Raw genomic sequence first — 16,339 nt, 5'->3', positions numbered from 1 at the left:
ATTAGGCAATGACACTAAAGTGCTCAAACTTCTTGCTGCGGTTTATTCAATGCCTTTATTCAATATTGTGTATATATATTTTACTTCATCATTACATGCATTTGTTCAGCGTGAATTTAACTTTATTTTTCTAAATAATAAAAGTAGCCTAAAGAGAACCTAAAAATTATTTCGTTCGTCTTAATTTATTCGAATCAATTCATTCGGTTCAAATAGCCATTTACATGCCATCACCCTTATTTTTACTACGGAGGTTAGATTTATCAACAGGAAAATCCTATTTAGCTTGAACGTCATTATCACAATAGCTCAATCTTTAATTTCATTTGTCCTAAAAAAACCTCGAAGAATTCTAATCTGCTCTCTCTTTTATTCGCCAAAGTAGGTATAATTAAATCCACCCTTGCGATGCCTACATCATAACCATCTACCTGCATACCCAAATTTCAGCCCGATCCGTCAGTGGTTTGGGCTGTACGTTAATCGAATCTAGACAAGTCAATTCTCACCTTTAGTTATATCTATTTCTAATTAAGGTAATATATTATTAATAACCACAATAATAAATTTATTTATATTCAACAATTATTTCCGCAATAAAATCAATAATTAAATCAAACTTTCACTTGTTGTTCATTTGAAGTTTTAATGCTCATGCTTAGCCGATACTGGCGGCTCTGAAAAGGTTTTACCGGTAACGAAGTTAGTACAGGTGCCAATTTTGAACTAGCCTTGTTTTAATACATCTCTATTTTAGAGTGTAGTCAGGATAGTGGATAGTTTGAATAGCTTTGTGCAGCTTTGATATTTTGTATTCACTTTTGTATTTTATTTGTTTGTAACAGATAAACTCAAAAAACAATTGATCAATTAAGAAAAAACTTTTTCTATAGATAAATTACTACAGTTATACTATACTATACTACAGTTATATTATCAGCGAGTAATTTCATAATAATTGTTTATTAAGTAAAGGCGTTTGTTTTTAAATAAAATTCAGTTCATTCTACTATTTGATAATATTTCTGTAGATGAAGAATTTTAAATATGTTAAGTAATTATTTATTCTTGTATAGGTATGTACATTGTTATTAAAAAAAACTTTCCTCTTTTTACATATATGAGTTAAGTATTCTATATTTACATCAATTATGATATAGAATATTAATCTCAATAAATATATATATATATTTGTTTTTTACTCTTTTATAATTACTATAGATTTGCTTTCAATAGTCAAAGTACTAGTCAAAATCGTTAATTCATTAAAAATTATATCATTTATACTATGAACTCAATTTTCCGCACTAAATTAATGGTTTCAGAATAAATCAATGATTAGCAGTTTAAAATATATCGAGGAAAGTTATTATATATTTTAACACTCTGTAATGTTTGATTTTTGTATAATAAGCATTTTTATTTAATATACACTAACTGAACGGCCTGCTTCGCACGAGTGTACATGTATTATATATATAAATTTTCCTCTTGAAAGACTGTATCTATTGCTGAAAACTGCATTAAAATCCGTTGCGTAGTTTAAAAGATCTAAGCGAACAAACAGCGAAAGCGACATCATTTTATACTAGATAAAGATATTGAAAACACATATTTCTCATATTTGTTTTTTTTAACATACAATAACAATAGTAATCTCATGACAATACACAACACTATCTAGTTCTAAGTTAAGCTAGCTAAAGCTTGTGTTATTGGTACTAGATAACTGATACAAATACATAGATTTCTTTTCGTAAATACATACATTTTATATATAGAAAACACACAGACCGATACAAACAATCATACTCATGATTACTAAAGTTTTGCACCGTGCGAGGAATCAAACCCGTGACCCTCGGAAGTAAAGCGGTGTACTAAACCGCTAAACCACAGTCCGTCAAATACTCTTCTCCTATTCTATAACATATCAGAAGACAGATTAATAATTTGTATGATATTAAATTTGAACTTGTGTTCGTTTGTCCACAGTGCATCTACGGTTGCTACGTGCACTCCGCCATTCTTCCTACATTCCACAGGCGTTGCTATTGGCTTCTACAGGTAAATGTTTATCTATCTAATATATGTACTAGCTATTCTCGCGACTTCGTCCGCGTGGAGTTTAACTTTATTTTCTAAAATAAAAGTCCTTATTACATCAGCTACCTGACAAAACAAGTCCCGTCAAAATCGGTCCAGCCATTTCAGAGAGTAACCGAAACAAACTGATAGACAGACAAACAGACAAAAATTGTAAAAAATGTTATTTTGGTGTATGTACCGTATTTATATTCATATGCATGTAGTAATAACTGTTTTTTATTTAAATATATTACAAACAGACACTTCAGTTTTATTTATATGTATAGATATCTATTTACCTTCATGTCTGGTTATATATGTGGGTAGAGAAACGTCTGCCAATAGAGATAGTTACTTATCTTGCATTATCTTCTCTTATAGAATATCTTTATGTATAAAAATTGCGTGTCACGTTATTTGTCCGCGATGGACTCCAACTACTGAACCGATTGCAAATTTGATTTGCACATTATTGCAATTTGATCCACCTTGAAAGATAGGATAGCTTACATGTCAGTTTATAGTCGAAATATTATTTTATTCGAGAACCTTAGACATATATATATTTTATTGAGTTGTTGTGCACGACGCACCTCTTTATATATTATATGTTGTTACCTATTATTTAATACTAGCTGCACCCGCGACTACGTCCGCGTAAAATGACGATACTTCCATATAACCTTTCATGTCCCCTTTCAACCCCTTGCAACCCATTTTCCCATTAAAAAGTATGTCCTGTACGCCTATGTCCTTTGTCAGGGCCTAGACTATCTGTGTACCAAATTTCATTTAAATCGGTTCAGTGGTTTCGGCATGAAAGCGAGACAGACAGACAGACAGACAGCGTTATTTTCGCATTTCGACACCAGCAATTTATACCAAGCTAACTCGAATTTTCAGTAAATTGGTTTTTTATGCAAAACTGCGTAAAATGGTGTTTTTATATGTATATAATATATAATAAAAAAAATTAAGAAATATATAAAAATAAAGAAGTTACTGAAAATTCGAGTTAGCTTAGTATAAATTGCTGGTGTTGATTTATAATATTAGTATGTAATATTATATTATCTGTGATATTGGTAAGGATAGAAGAATATATATGGTAATTCTTGTTCTGTTACTGTTTTACTTTTGTACATAACATTACATAATTTCTTCTTAAAACCCGTCTTTCCATAATTATATTTACCAGCCCAATATATATACAGTATTTCGTTCACACTCATGATCATTGATACAATAATAATGACATAAACATTCACTTTATTTATAAATAAGATATAATTATTATAAAATTATAAAATAAATTATAAAATAAATAATAATTATTATAAAATTAATGAATGTGTGATAATAGTGTTTTTGTAGAAAAAACTTAAAATACATAGCGCTGACAATATTATCTGATTGCACTAATAATGAGTGCGTAACGATTTCTATGTTGATTATTGCATGCCTCTTACTTGTTACTGTGTATTGCATTTAATTTTTAAAGCTAGAACGATAAACCCTATTTGTTTTTTTTTTTTTGGTCAGATTTTTTTTTTGTCATTGTTTTGTTTTTTCGAATGTATATGTCTTATTTGTGAAATAATAACAATAATTTTTTATTGGGGGTTTTGAGTTATTGTCAAGTGCTTAGACCTGTAGCACTGCGACCTACATAGATCTATTCTGCTCGCCATTATTCAGAGTTCGCTACCTAGGCCCGTTAGGGACAAGAATTAAACTAAATAATAATTAATCTAAATAATTAAAAAAACCTATATCATTATTTGTGAGGACAAAATCGCGGGCGTAGCTAGTATTTGTATAAATTAAAAAAAAAAAGTATACCCAATTAATGATGCATGCAAAAGAAATCCACCTTCCAAAGCCGCAAAACTTTTAAACGGATCCCAGCCACCTCGTCGCCCCAATGAGATACGCCTCTTTGATATTTTACTCGTGGAATTGATAAAACTCCAGCGCCCAGATCCAATATTTGTGATATATCCCCGTTGAATAGCTGTAATATTAATGGAATATCCCGGAGTTTCCCGATTTATACCGTATAAAAGCCTTTTGGGAGTGTTGCGCGCCAAAGTTTTTATTGAGGTTACCAAACTGATTCCAACTGTTTGAATCTCAAATATTTATTTTAAATGTGATTTTTCTATTGGACTAATGAAATCGGATTTGAGATTTGTATGTATACTAGCTACTCGCCCCGGCTTCACTCGGGTGTACATGTATTATACATATAAATTTTCCTCTTGAATCACTCTATCTTCTAATTGTTCTAAGTGTGTATGTATGTATGTATATATGTATATGAGTGTGTGTGTAAAGTGTACAATTGTCAAATGTGTATATGTAATAATGGTTGACAATAAATGTTTTTCTTTCTTTCTTCTTTCTTTCTTTCTATCTATTAATAATAACGCTTCAAAATCCGTTGCGTAGGTGTAAAGATTTAAGCATATATAGGGACGGACAGATAGCGACAGCGACTTTGTTTTATACTATCTAATGATTACTAACTTACAGTCAGTACAAGCTTAACATTTGGTGAGATTTATGATAATTAAACGATAACAATAAATAAAACATGTATATGGCGTTATCATTTATATATAAAATCTTATTAATATTATAAACGCGAAAGTTTGTGAGTATGGATGGATGTTTATTACTCTTTCACGAAAAAACTCCTGAACGGATTTTGATGAATCTTTACAGTAATATAGCTTTATACATCAGAATAACATATGAGGCTGTAAATTTCACTCGCGTAAAACCGCGGGCACAGTTAGTTCATATATATTTATGTAATTATTGTTTATAAAATAGCAATGTAATATCTATTACCTAACGTAAACAATGTATGGATAAAGTATTACAGAACCTTACTAATTTAATATCTGTTGGTTGTAAATAAAACAATGTATTCTGGACCCTAATGACCAGTAATTAGAGTCTAGAATAGATTGTTTATAGAAGCGATGATGGTCACGCGTCCGTTATAAAATGCCATTTGTGAAATGCCATCAAATCCGCAACGGAAATGCCGTCGGCTAATTGAATTTGTAATGGCCCATTGCACCTCCATACCGCACAGCGAGCAAAAGAGTGTAAGTTTTAATTTTCAATTTTTATTTTTCAATCGAAAGGACGGTTGCCAACAGATTACAGGGTGAAGGAATTATAGATTTTCTTTACTTTCTTGAATTTTTGTACGTTTCCTCAATCGATTACAATTTTCAAAGTCGTACGTTATGTAGAGAGAATTCTAATGGATTTGTTAGAAAAAGACTATTATAGTATAATATAATTCACTCGCGTTAAATGTATACTCTATGTGATCTGTATACTTAAGAGCCTGTATTATTGTAAAGTTGAATTAAAATTTATTCAGTAGTGTATAAACACTACTGAATAAATTTTAATTCAACTTATAACAATATATAATATATTCTATACATAAGTATATGAAATATATTAAAGGTTACGTTTATTATTCCAGTCTCTTTCTTCTCTTCTCTCTAAGATATTTCAGTCCGATGAATGAATATTTGTTAATGATGTTGAACTGGATTTTGTATTAAGTTAAAGTTTCTGTACTTAAAGATTTCTGATTCCAGCGCCACAAGCTTTGAACTTAGTACGGGATTGCTGCTAAAACATTTTGTCTATAATCATTGATGCAAAGTGTAGAAATAACTAAATAATTGCGTAAGGTTTTACAACAAACTGCCAGAGTCTGTACTCAGTTTGCCAGAAAAAAGATTCTGAAATGTCTTATAAAACATTTCCTTTGTAAGAAAGCTTATTATAAAATTGAAGAATTTATAACAATGTTTTTGTAGAAAATATGTAACTTAAAATTTATAGCACTGACTACATTATTTGATTGAACAAATTATTTGATTGTCGCATGATAAAACAACATTTATTTAAAAGAGCAACACACAAGTTTCATGCTCATTCATCTTATGGTGAGTCTGCGTTCCGAATGAGTGGTAGAATAAAAAAAATGTGACTATTCAAAAGTCCTTATTAAGTTTATTTGAATAAAAAATATTTTTATTTCTATATTTTTTGTGAATAAACACACTTACACTCATTCGATTCTGGCCGCCAGCAATTGCAGCGTAACAGGTGTCGATGGGCCGCCTTGGCTTGTGTGAACTCCGATAGATATTAGTGGTTTGTTGACTCTACATCGATTTTGTTGGCAACTCGCTACAGATAATAAAATTGATGCCACGCCAAAGGGAATTGAAACAAGTCAAATCTTAAGTTACCTACTAGTAAGACCGGAGGAAGTAACTTTCTGTTACAAAATGAACATGTATCAAAACTTTTTTGAAATTTTAATGTATGAATTGGTAGAGGTTTTATAATATGAAAAAATAATATGTATTTCTTTATATTTATTGGTTTAGGTGTATTGTAGTATGAATATATTGTAGGATATAATATTATCTATATAATATAAAAGTCTGATAGTCTCGCTAAAACTCGAGAATGGCTGGATCGATTTGAAATATATATAGAATCAAATGTAAGATAAGAAATTACAAATAAATTTACTATTTATTTGTAATTTCTTATCTTACATCTTACATTATTTACATGACAAAATAAATTATTTCGTAAATAAAGTTATAAAGGGAAATTCATATTTTATATATATTATATTTCATAATCCTATAGATTGAAATAATAAATATACGTGTGTAAACGTTTATCGTATATCAAGACGGACAGTATTCTATGCGGCTTGAATTAACTTTATAAGTTTAATTACAAAATTAATATCTGAACTCACTATAAATATGTGACAACAAATAAATAAAACGTTTATATATCTATCCATCTGTTTGTATGCCTATCAATCTAAATACATAATTATGTTATTTTTTAGTTTCTGAAAGTGCTTCACCATTTTTTCCAGTAGTACTGTTTGGTAATTATTAATTATTGAGTTTTAATATATTATTCAATTCTGACGTAGTGGAGATCTTTAGGGAGGCCTATGTCCTGCAGTAGACGTCTTCCGGGCTGCAATGATGATGATGATTCAATTCTGCCATAGTACCAAGTTCATCTGGTATTTTATAATACATGTTTCCATATAAAACATTATCAACTACTTATATACCACAACCACTGTTGCCAGTTCGAGTGTTTTTCTAAACTTCAACTTACAAATTCTGAGCGTGACAATAAAACGGCAGGGCTGCCAATTAAACCTTTTTTTATTGCGCATGTAAATTTTATGACCACTTTTTACGGATTCGGACGTTTCAATTTAAATAACTCTCCTTAAACCTTGATTTATTGTTGCTGCTAAATTATTTGATAGATACCTACTTGTTTATGATCTTGTAATGTGAACACGAGTTTTATATTTATTAAAGATAGGTTTGAATTTGATACATATTGATTATATGTAAAATGTTGGGACACTTGATACGGTACGATGATTTTATGATAATTATTATTGAGGAAAAATAGAAGGAAAGAGGAGTAGGGAGGCCAAGGCACAGATACAGCAAGCAAAGTGAAGACAAAATGGGAGTCGTGTAGTATTAACATTTAAAGAGCATGATGGAAGGTCGCGGACAGTGGCAACAGCGCCACCGACAAGAGCGTGGCTCTTAAATTATGAAATAATGAAGAAAGTACATTTAATAATATTAAATGACTCGCCATATTAATCAACTTGCTCATATTTTTACTGAGCGGAGGGCGAAGCAATGAGCGATCAAATTTGCATTCTTTATAACGATATTCTTCAGAAACGGCTTGACCAATCGAGACAAAAATTTCATCATAGGTAGTCGACCTATGATGAAATTTTTGTCTATATCCGTAGATCTTTTCGGGGCACATAGGCCAACGGTAATTAGAATTAAATAAATACGTTAATTGAACTTTCTTTGTCTTTAAAAAAACTTATAACGGACCGTCAGAAAGTAATTATCGAAATATCGGGGGCTTTGTAAATATTTCTGATAGATAGTGTGTGTAGACAACCACAACGTGAAAAATGTATCATATAATGTTTTTGTTGTTTTATGTAAATGGTAAATCTAGCCAAAGGCATACTACAATACAAAACAGCATGAAAAGAAGTTTGAAAAAGTTATTTAATGCAATATAATAAGTTTTTGTTGTTTTACAGTGAGTTTCTGTTAAAACAATTAAAAGATGTTAAAAATCCCAACAAGCCGGAAATAAAATAGAAAACAAAAAGTTTAAGACAAGAAATTAATGTAAATACACCTACGTATATTTACATCGATCGAAAGGTGCCGGCGTTTTGTTCTACTACCAACATTATAATGTTTGGCAAAAAAAAAAATACCTCTGGTAGGTTTAGACTTGAGACAATAAGGCGTATCAATTGGAAGCACCTTTTACTTACTTATTTATAAACACCTTTTATATCTTCATCAAATTGTAGATTGTCACGTCGATAATCTGATGACGTGATTAAGAGGCTTTCTACATATATTTACATCCATTATTAATTTACAAATATAGAAGTTTTTTTTTCAATCAGGTAACAATTCACAATAATATTGAATTAATTGTCATTGCGTTAATATAAAATATAGCATTACGAGCTGATTTCCGTTGACACCTTCTCCTTTTTTTAGATAGACGTAGCTTGTATCTCTCCTCATATACCTCATCCATGATAACATTCTATTTTCATTCCAAATGTAATTAAGATCCGCTTATTAAAAGATCACAAACAACCAGACAGACACACTTTTATAATATTATTTATTCATCAAAGTTTTAATGCATAAATGAAAAATGAGCATATGGCGGACTTAACACATTAAGGCATTCTCCCAGTTAACCTGAGACAAACTGAGATTAGGCGGTAAATTTAAGTATATAATATGAAATATTGGTTATTATAATATTAGTATTGATTAAATTTAAAACTATTAAATTTATTTAATAAATTGAATCGACAATTTCTCATTTCTATGATTAAAAATTTAAAATCTAAATATCTAATAAATCTACTATACAATTGAAAGTTTTTGTCCTTCTCTAGTATATCATTAAAAATACTGTAATAAAGTGAATTTGTTACTAGTTACTTTTTATGAGTAAGAATGAACATCTATTAAAAAATAATCTTTAATGAAAAATAAAGTTACAAAATACTATAATAGTTAAAGTGAACTTATTAGTAGTTACTTTTTATGAACAAGAACGAACGTCTATCAAATTCTGTTCTGTCTCTGCATAAAAAATAGTCCTTCATGCTATAACTCAGACAAAGATAGCAATATTTTTTATACCTCTCTTTGATTGTACAATGGCGTCATACATTATTAATAAAAGCTATTACTTATTATATACTATTCGTGGCTTGTTTTTGTCACACAAGCGGCAAATAAATAGTAACCGAGTAAAAGATATACGAGTCAACATTAAATATTATTGTGTACACACAGAACAGCCCTCTACAGCCTGTTAGCAACGTATTCACATGTTAACAAGGAGTTAATGAAAAACCACAATAACTACTATAAAGCACACATGTCGAGTGGCAACCCTGGCCAGCGGCCATTACATAAATAATGGCGCCATGTTTATTGCCGCCATTTTGAAGACAAATGGATAGTTATTACGGTGCACTCCGTTTTACATTCGCTCCTCCCGTTGAAAATTAAAATATTGTGTATTACTTATTTTATACGTTGTTTAACTGCGTCGAGTCGATTTAGTGGCCGTTTGTTGTTGTAGGGTCATCGCGCAATTTTTTTTATTGTAGTCCATTTATTCAAGAGTTACTCAAATTTTATGTATACGACGTCTGCCCACGATATCCGGTGATAATGACTGCCCGGAATTAAAAATAGTCTACGTCCTTCTATATCCTGAATACTACATAGGTTATTTTTTATTTATTTAGAGCAACTTTATCGCCCATGTCCTATGTGCCAGATTTTATTTTATTTATTAATTTATTTCGGATATCCATCCATATTATGTTATTAAATAACTTATAAACTACGTTAGTAAAACACAGTATATATCCTTATCTCTCAATTTATATATCTATGTATATAATTTGAGAGATCCAGATGCACTGGGTCCGCAGCAGCGCAATGATATTCAGTGCCTCTGAAGTGGACAATCTAACATCAATAATTTGCTATAGCGATTAGGATGCTGTTTGCACTAGTGATAAATAGAATACCATTAAGTCGGAACTTTAAGGAATGAATAAATAAAACTACTTGGTATTTATACTATTAGTTAGTATTCGAATTGAACAAGTTCTTTAGGTTAGTAGGCGTGCCGCTGTCTATCATTTTAGTTTCCTATTATAATCCAAGTAAAAAAAGTAATATCGAAATAAAATATTTTTAACTAGTTTATTATTTTAATATGTATCTTATAATATTTTAGAAATATTACTTAACTACAACTCTCTCCTCTTTTAATAATGTTGATTAAAATTAAAATATTCTATTTATTTTCTACACCAGAAATAATATAAATTTTTGTGTTGTCAACCCTATAGTAACTAAATAGTTTCAAGCCCTTCTTGGCTGTTCTGTCTCTGCCTGTTCTCTTTTGTTTCAGTTTTATGAGCTCTAGTCTGGCTCGTTATTCCACTTTCCTACTGTACACAGTGGCCTTTCACTAAATTTTCACACGTCACTAAATACGTATTTTACGAGTTTTTGTACTTCATTTCAGTATAATATTTGTATAACAAAGACTTGTTCATTTATAATCGAGTTATAATTTTTTTTGTGATAATACACAATTTTTTTAATAATTAAATCATTAGAGCTTTATAATTGATTTTTATTATATGAATGATATGGCAAAACAAACCAATGACCAACATACGACAACAGTATATGTGTATATAATAATAATAATAATATCTCAAGAAAGATTGTTCCTTTTTAAAAAGGTCGGCAACGCACTTGCAATTCCCCTTATATTGCGGCTGCTTATGGGCGGCGGTAGTCATTTACCATTAGCTGAGCCGTAAGTTTGATTGTCCCCTATACTATTTAAATCGGATCAGTAGTACCGAAGATTACCCTCCACACCCAAACTACCTCTTTATAATATTAACTAGCTCCGCGCTCCGGCTTCATCCGGGTGTACATGTATTATACATATAAACCTTTCTCTTGAATCAATCTATCTATTAAAAAATCGCTTCAAAATCCGTTGCGTAGTTGTAAAGATTTAAGCATACATAGGGACGGACAGACAGCGACAGCGACTTTATTTTATACTATGTATAGATGCACATGCTTTTTCTTGGTTAATGAGGAATCTATAATAACGTTTCAGAATCCTGACATCGTGCTAGTCCACTACCTCAATGTGCCATACCCTGACGATAACAAGCTGGCGGCAGTGGCACCCAGCCTCGCGCTCTGGGCAGACAAGAAAGAATGGACGAAAGACGAACTAGTCAGCCAGTTGAAACCTATGTGTAAGTATACGATATAAATTTAATATACATAGCTATCCAAGAACTTTACACCTCTTCCTACACCGTGCGTTCTAGAAACTTTTTCCCACACACAACTGCATTGTGGAATCGCTTTCCAGCAATGATAGCATTTCCGAACTGATACTATATGAAAATCTGCAATAAAAAAACCTATTACGATATATATAAAAAAAGCCGGCCTCTGTAAAAAGCCGGCAACACTTCTGCAAATTCCCTATTGATGTAGGTGCTCATGAGCGGCTGTAACCACTTTTCATCAGGTGAGGCGCAAACTCTTTTGCCCCTATGCTGTAAAAAATCCTATATAATTTTAAGAGTTCCTCTATCTTCTGTTCATATTTATACGTATGTTTTTATAACAAGAGATTATTGTAAGACATTTTAATGAAGTTAATATGATTTTGTCTTTCGTGACACTTATTTTTCCTTTGCATTTACTATATATTAATAAAAAAATAATTTATTTTCTGTTCTATGTATTTATTCTAGATTTAAAATAAACTTGTTAATCTTAAGTAGAAGTTACTAAGTATTATATTTTTAATTAATAAAAACTTCTCTTAAGGCATAATACGAGAAATGCCTGTTAAGAATTACTTTAATGACAAAAGTGCTTGGCATTAGTTGTTCATGTGGCGAATATTAGCGACTGGATTAAAATTTAATATTAGATATATACACTAACTAAATGTTGTTAATATTAATATCGTAAATTTAAAATATAAAAATATACAATATGTTTTAAATACACATTATAATGTTGAATTCACTCATAAGTATTTACATCGTAATATAGAAGAGTACTCTAACTTCTGAAACCTGTGTTTCAGTATTTTCTACACGTTTCAGACGTTGGGACTTCATAAATTATTTGTAAAAAATATGTGAACTAATTATAGAATATTATTTAATAAAAAAAAGATAGTAATTTATGTAACATTGTGAAAGCTTTCACTATAACTACCCCACAATGTTTATGTATACTTAAAGGTTAGCTGGTGGAGATTGCCAAACGACATTAAGTTTGCCTCATGTACAAGTTTTATTATGATAGAGATATTTTGAGTGGATTACATATATAGTAGTAAATATAATTTACTTCGTTCCGATCGCAGTTGCACGTTACATACAAACTGTTACTTAGCAACAATACTTATTTTAAATGTGATGGATTATACTTTTTCTACTTCAATCAATGTGCCTAATACGGTCCCTTAATCCATTACATTTAAGACATTCTCCATCTCTACATTTAAATAACATACATAATATAAAACAATATACAGAAGAGTAAACAATAGAACTACTAGCAAAAAACATATCCAAAATTAAATCTGTTAAAATACTAATAATTTCTGTTGGACCTACAATACTTATTTTAAATGTGATGGATTATACTTTTTCTACATCAATCAATGTGCCTAATACGGTCCCTTAATCCATTACATTTAAGACATTCTACATCTCTACATTTAAATAACATACATAATATAAAACAATATACAGAAGAGTAAACAATAGTACTACTAGCAAAAAACATATCCAAAATTAAATCTGTTAAAATACTAATAATTTCTGTTGGACCTAGTATAATTTACTTCGTTCCGATTGCAGTTGCACGTTACATACAAACTGTTACTTAGCAACAATACTTATTTTAAATGTGATGGATTATACTTTTTCTACTTCAATCAATGTGCCTAATATATTATGCATCTTTACTTAATACAAAATGAAGTCGCTTGCGCTGTCTATTTCCTTAAATCTTTTAAATTACGAAACGGATTTTAATACAGTTCTTAGCAAAAGATAGAGTGATTCAAGAGGATGGTTTATATGTATAACACATGTACTATGTAATGCCGGAGCGGGTAACTAGTTATGGAATAAATGAATATGTCCGGCTAAAAATATTAACGGAAATCTTGATACTGATCTTGATAATAATGGGCGTTACTGATAACAGAAATGTAAATAAAGGTTTACATAATATTAAATATTCATCAATGTTAATAGTAAAAATTAATAGGCAATACGGAAACTCGAGACCCATCCTGAATATTTATGAAATGGACAATGAAATTAAATTTCATTATTCATTAATCTATCCCACATAAATATTGATAATTATTTAACGAAAATTTATTCGGTGTTCATTATTAAATTCCATTATTGGCATCCGACGCCGATGGAGTTTCGAAATATTAAAGTCGAAAGTTACCTTTTTTATTTTTACGCAGTAATTGGGTTCTCGTTCTTAAATAATTATTTACTCAATATCAACTTGTTAACTTTGCAAATTCTTTAACAATATTTTGAAGTTATACTTATCTAATTACGTGAAATATAATGAAATACTCAGTGTTTCCCTCTCTGACATACGATGTACTCGACTCCCGCGCGGTAAATCCATAGAATGCTAAGAAGCTTGTCTCTTTTTAACCGACTTCAAAAGATGAGGAGATTTTCAGTTCGCCAGTATTTCTTTTTATATATTATAAATGCGAAAATGTCTCTACTTGTCCGTTTGTTATATTTTCATGACTAAACAACTTATTATTTTAACAAAAATTGACGTAAAGGAAACGTGACGGAAAGATACATTGTATAACTAGGATGTAGGCTATATTTTATATCACAAAGTAGATGCAGTTGCTGATATTAATATTTATATTAAGAAAGTACTCAGTCCATATACTTTGTCATCCTTTTGTCATATAAATTTTAGAAAACATGATTATCACAAATTTAGATCTATTCTAGATATTTCCCCAGACTACGGATTATTTTTTTTAATAAACCTTTTTTGTTTGAAGTTGTCTTATTTGGATATTTTATTTTCATGTTTCAGTCTTCAGCGAAGATGAGCACGATATCAACAATGAATTGGAAATATCGGTGAGTCTCCTCATAATTTAACTAAAGTAGCTAAGTATTTTAGAGAATTAGATGATTTCTACAATAAATAAATGTTAGGGCAAAATGTTTCAGACGACGGAGACGGTGGAAGCAATCGTCGGGCAGCTGATGGAGAAACAGCGGGCTGCAAGGGCTGCGGCGCTAGCGAGGCAACTAGAGTGCGGTTGCCCTGATTCCACTTGTCAGGATTCAAGAACTTGTGCGCATCCTTTACGACGTATACAAGCAGCGAAGCCTCCGCCGTCAGACCATCACGTTTCTTCAACAACTGGCCCATCACCACGACCCATGTCGCAACCACCACGGCAATACACTAGAGATCATAGACCATCCGCGCAACCAGCTTCTCCATTGCTAGTTTCTCTTGGCCAAATTCAAGGAGGAGGTGGTCTTTTAATTTTAAATGGAACGAGTAACGCCGCCCAGCAACATTCGTCCTTAGTGTCTCCTCTGTCATTGACGTCGTTTGTATGTGAAGAGCCCAGGGATAGGTACCGGCAACAATACAAACCCACATTCGTTTTGAAACGTGAGGTACCTGATAGTCAACCGTCTTCGTGTCTGCACAATACGGAATCGACGTTCGAAGTAGAAAGCCAAATAGAGGAAAAAGTAGAAATTAATTCTTTTGATAGGAAAATTAAAATGGAGCCGAGGAGTAGAAACCATATGGTTGCTAGTGCACCAACTACCCCGTCTAGGTATCCAGATTTAGTAGAACGATTAGAAAGTAAAGTTATGACGGAAAACTGTGATGATACATTAGTATTACTTGGTACAGATGGAAATTTAGGATCTAGTGGGTTCTTTGACGAAACTTTGGAATTATCACATGAAGACATACAAAAGACTTTATCAGCTAATATGCCTACTTGTGAATTAGATAGAAGCGGTGTGAGGTCTTCCGATACGGCCAACGTAATGGTGTCGGGGATAGATACAATGGACTTTATTGAAAGTTGTGAGGCAGTGGCATCACCTACACACGTAGTAGATGATAATGTGTTCGTAAATCTTGACGCATTTGATATGTTAGGAGATTTTCCTGAATTGGAAGTGCTAGATCCGAGCACAATATCAACGCATCCCTTAGTAAGTAATCAATATTATTAAGACCTTAAAGAAATATAAATATACGACACAGACTAAATATTTATGGTTTTAAACAAAAAAAAAATACAGTAAAATAATGCAAATTAATCATTTGCATTATTATACTGTATTGAATTTTTTTTTAACGCTAATATTTGAAAAACAACTAGGTAGTTTAGTAAATTTAAATTTTATTTTAGTAAATGATTATTGATCAAAAGCTGAAAGAATAAATTAATCCCGGCTTTCTTAACTAATTGTCCTGTATTACAGATATCCTGTGAGAAATCACCTCCTGAAGAAAAAATGCAAATGGACTGCAGTGGTGAGGGTGCTCTCAGCATTACTGATTATTCACCAGAATGGGCTTATCCTGAGGGCGGAGTGAAGGTCCTAGTGGCCGGACCTTGGACTGAGACCTCTGATCAGTATACGGTTCTCTTTGACAACTTTCCTGTGCCATCGAAGTTGGTGCAGAATGGGTTACTTCGATGCTATTGTCCAGGTAGATTAAATATTATATGTTTAGAAGAATTATTTTTAGGTATCCTAGTGGTTAATATATCGATTTATAGCCAAGAGTTGAAAGGTGTATTCAAATTTGGCTGACACAAAAATAAAACTTTGTGTCTATTTATACTTCTGACTCAGATGAAGAAAACACCGATACCAAACTATTTCAAGAGAAGACGGTATGGTTATGTTGATTTCAAATGTACTATACATACT

The 16,339-nt window shown here is 31.2% G+C and overlaps 1 protein-coding gene across 1 annotated transcript in view; it reads left to right on the top strand.

The window, feature by feature from the left end:
- Positions 1-1,995: 1,995 nt before the first annotated feature.
- The window catches only part of LOC131843890 (calmodulin-binding transcription activator 2-like), a gene marked incomplete at its 5' end in the record, with an annotated part of 32,921 nt that continues 18,577 nt past the window's right edge, over positions 1,996-16,339 (top strand). Inside the window, 5 exons of the mRNA XM_059192668.1 lie at positions 1,996-2,067; positions 11,434-11,578; positions 14,451-14,497; positions 14,591-15,610; positions 15,884-16,115. Coding sequence (XP_059048651.1) covers positions 1,996-2,067; positions 11,434-11,578; positions 14,451-14,497; positions 14,591-15,610; positions 15,884-16,115 — 1,516 coding nt within the window. The remainder of the gene's footprint in view (positions 2,068-11,433; positions 11,579-14,450; positions 14,498-14,590; positions 15,611-15,883; positions 16,116-16,339) is intronic.

Source organism: Achroia grisella, unplaced genomic scaffold (assembly GCF_030625045.1).
Source record: "Achroia grisella isolate CSIRO2021 unplaced genomic scaffold, CSIRO_AGI_Agris_v1 utg35653, whole genome shotgun sequence".
Taxonomy (NCBI): Eukaryota; Metazoa; Arthropoda; class Insecta; order Lepidoptera; family Pyralidae; genus Achroia; species Achroia grisella.
Note: the sequence above shows the minus strand (reverse complement) of the source record. Positions and strands in the feature narration are given on the sequence as shown.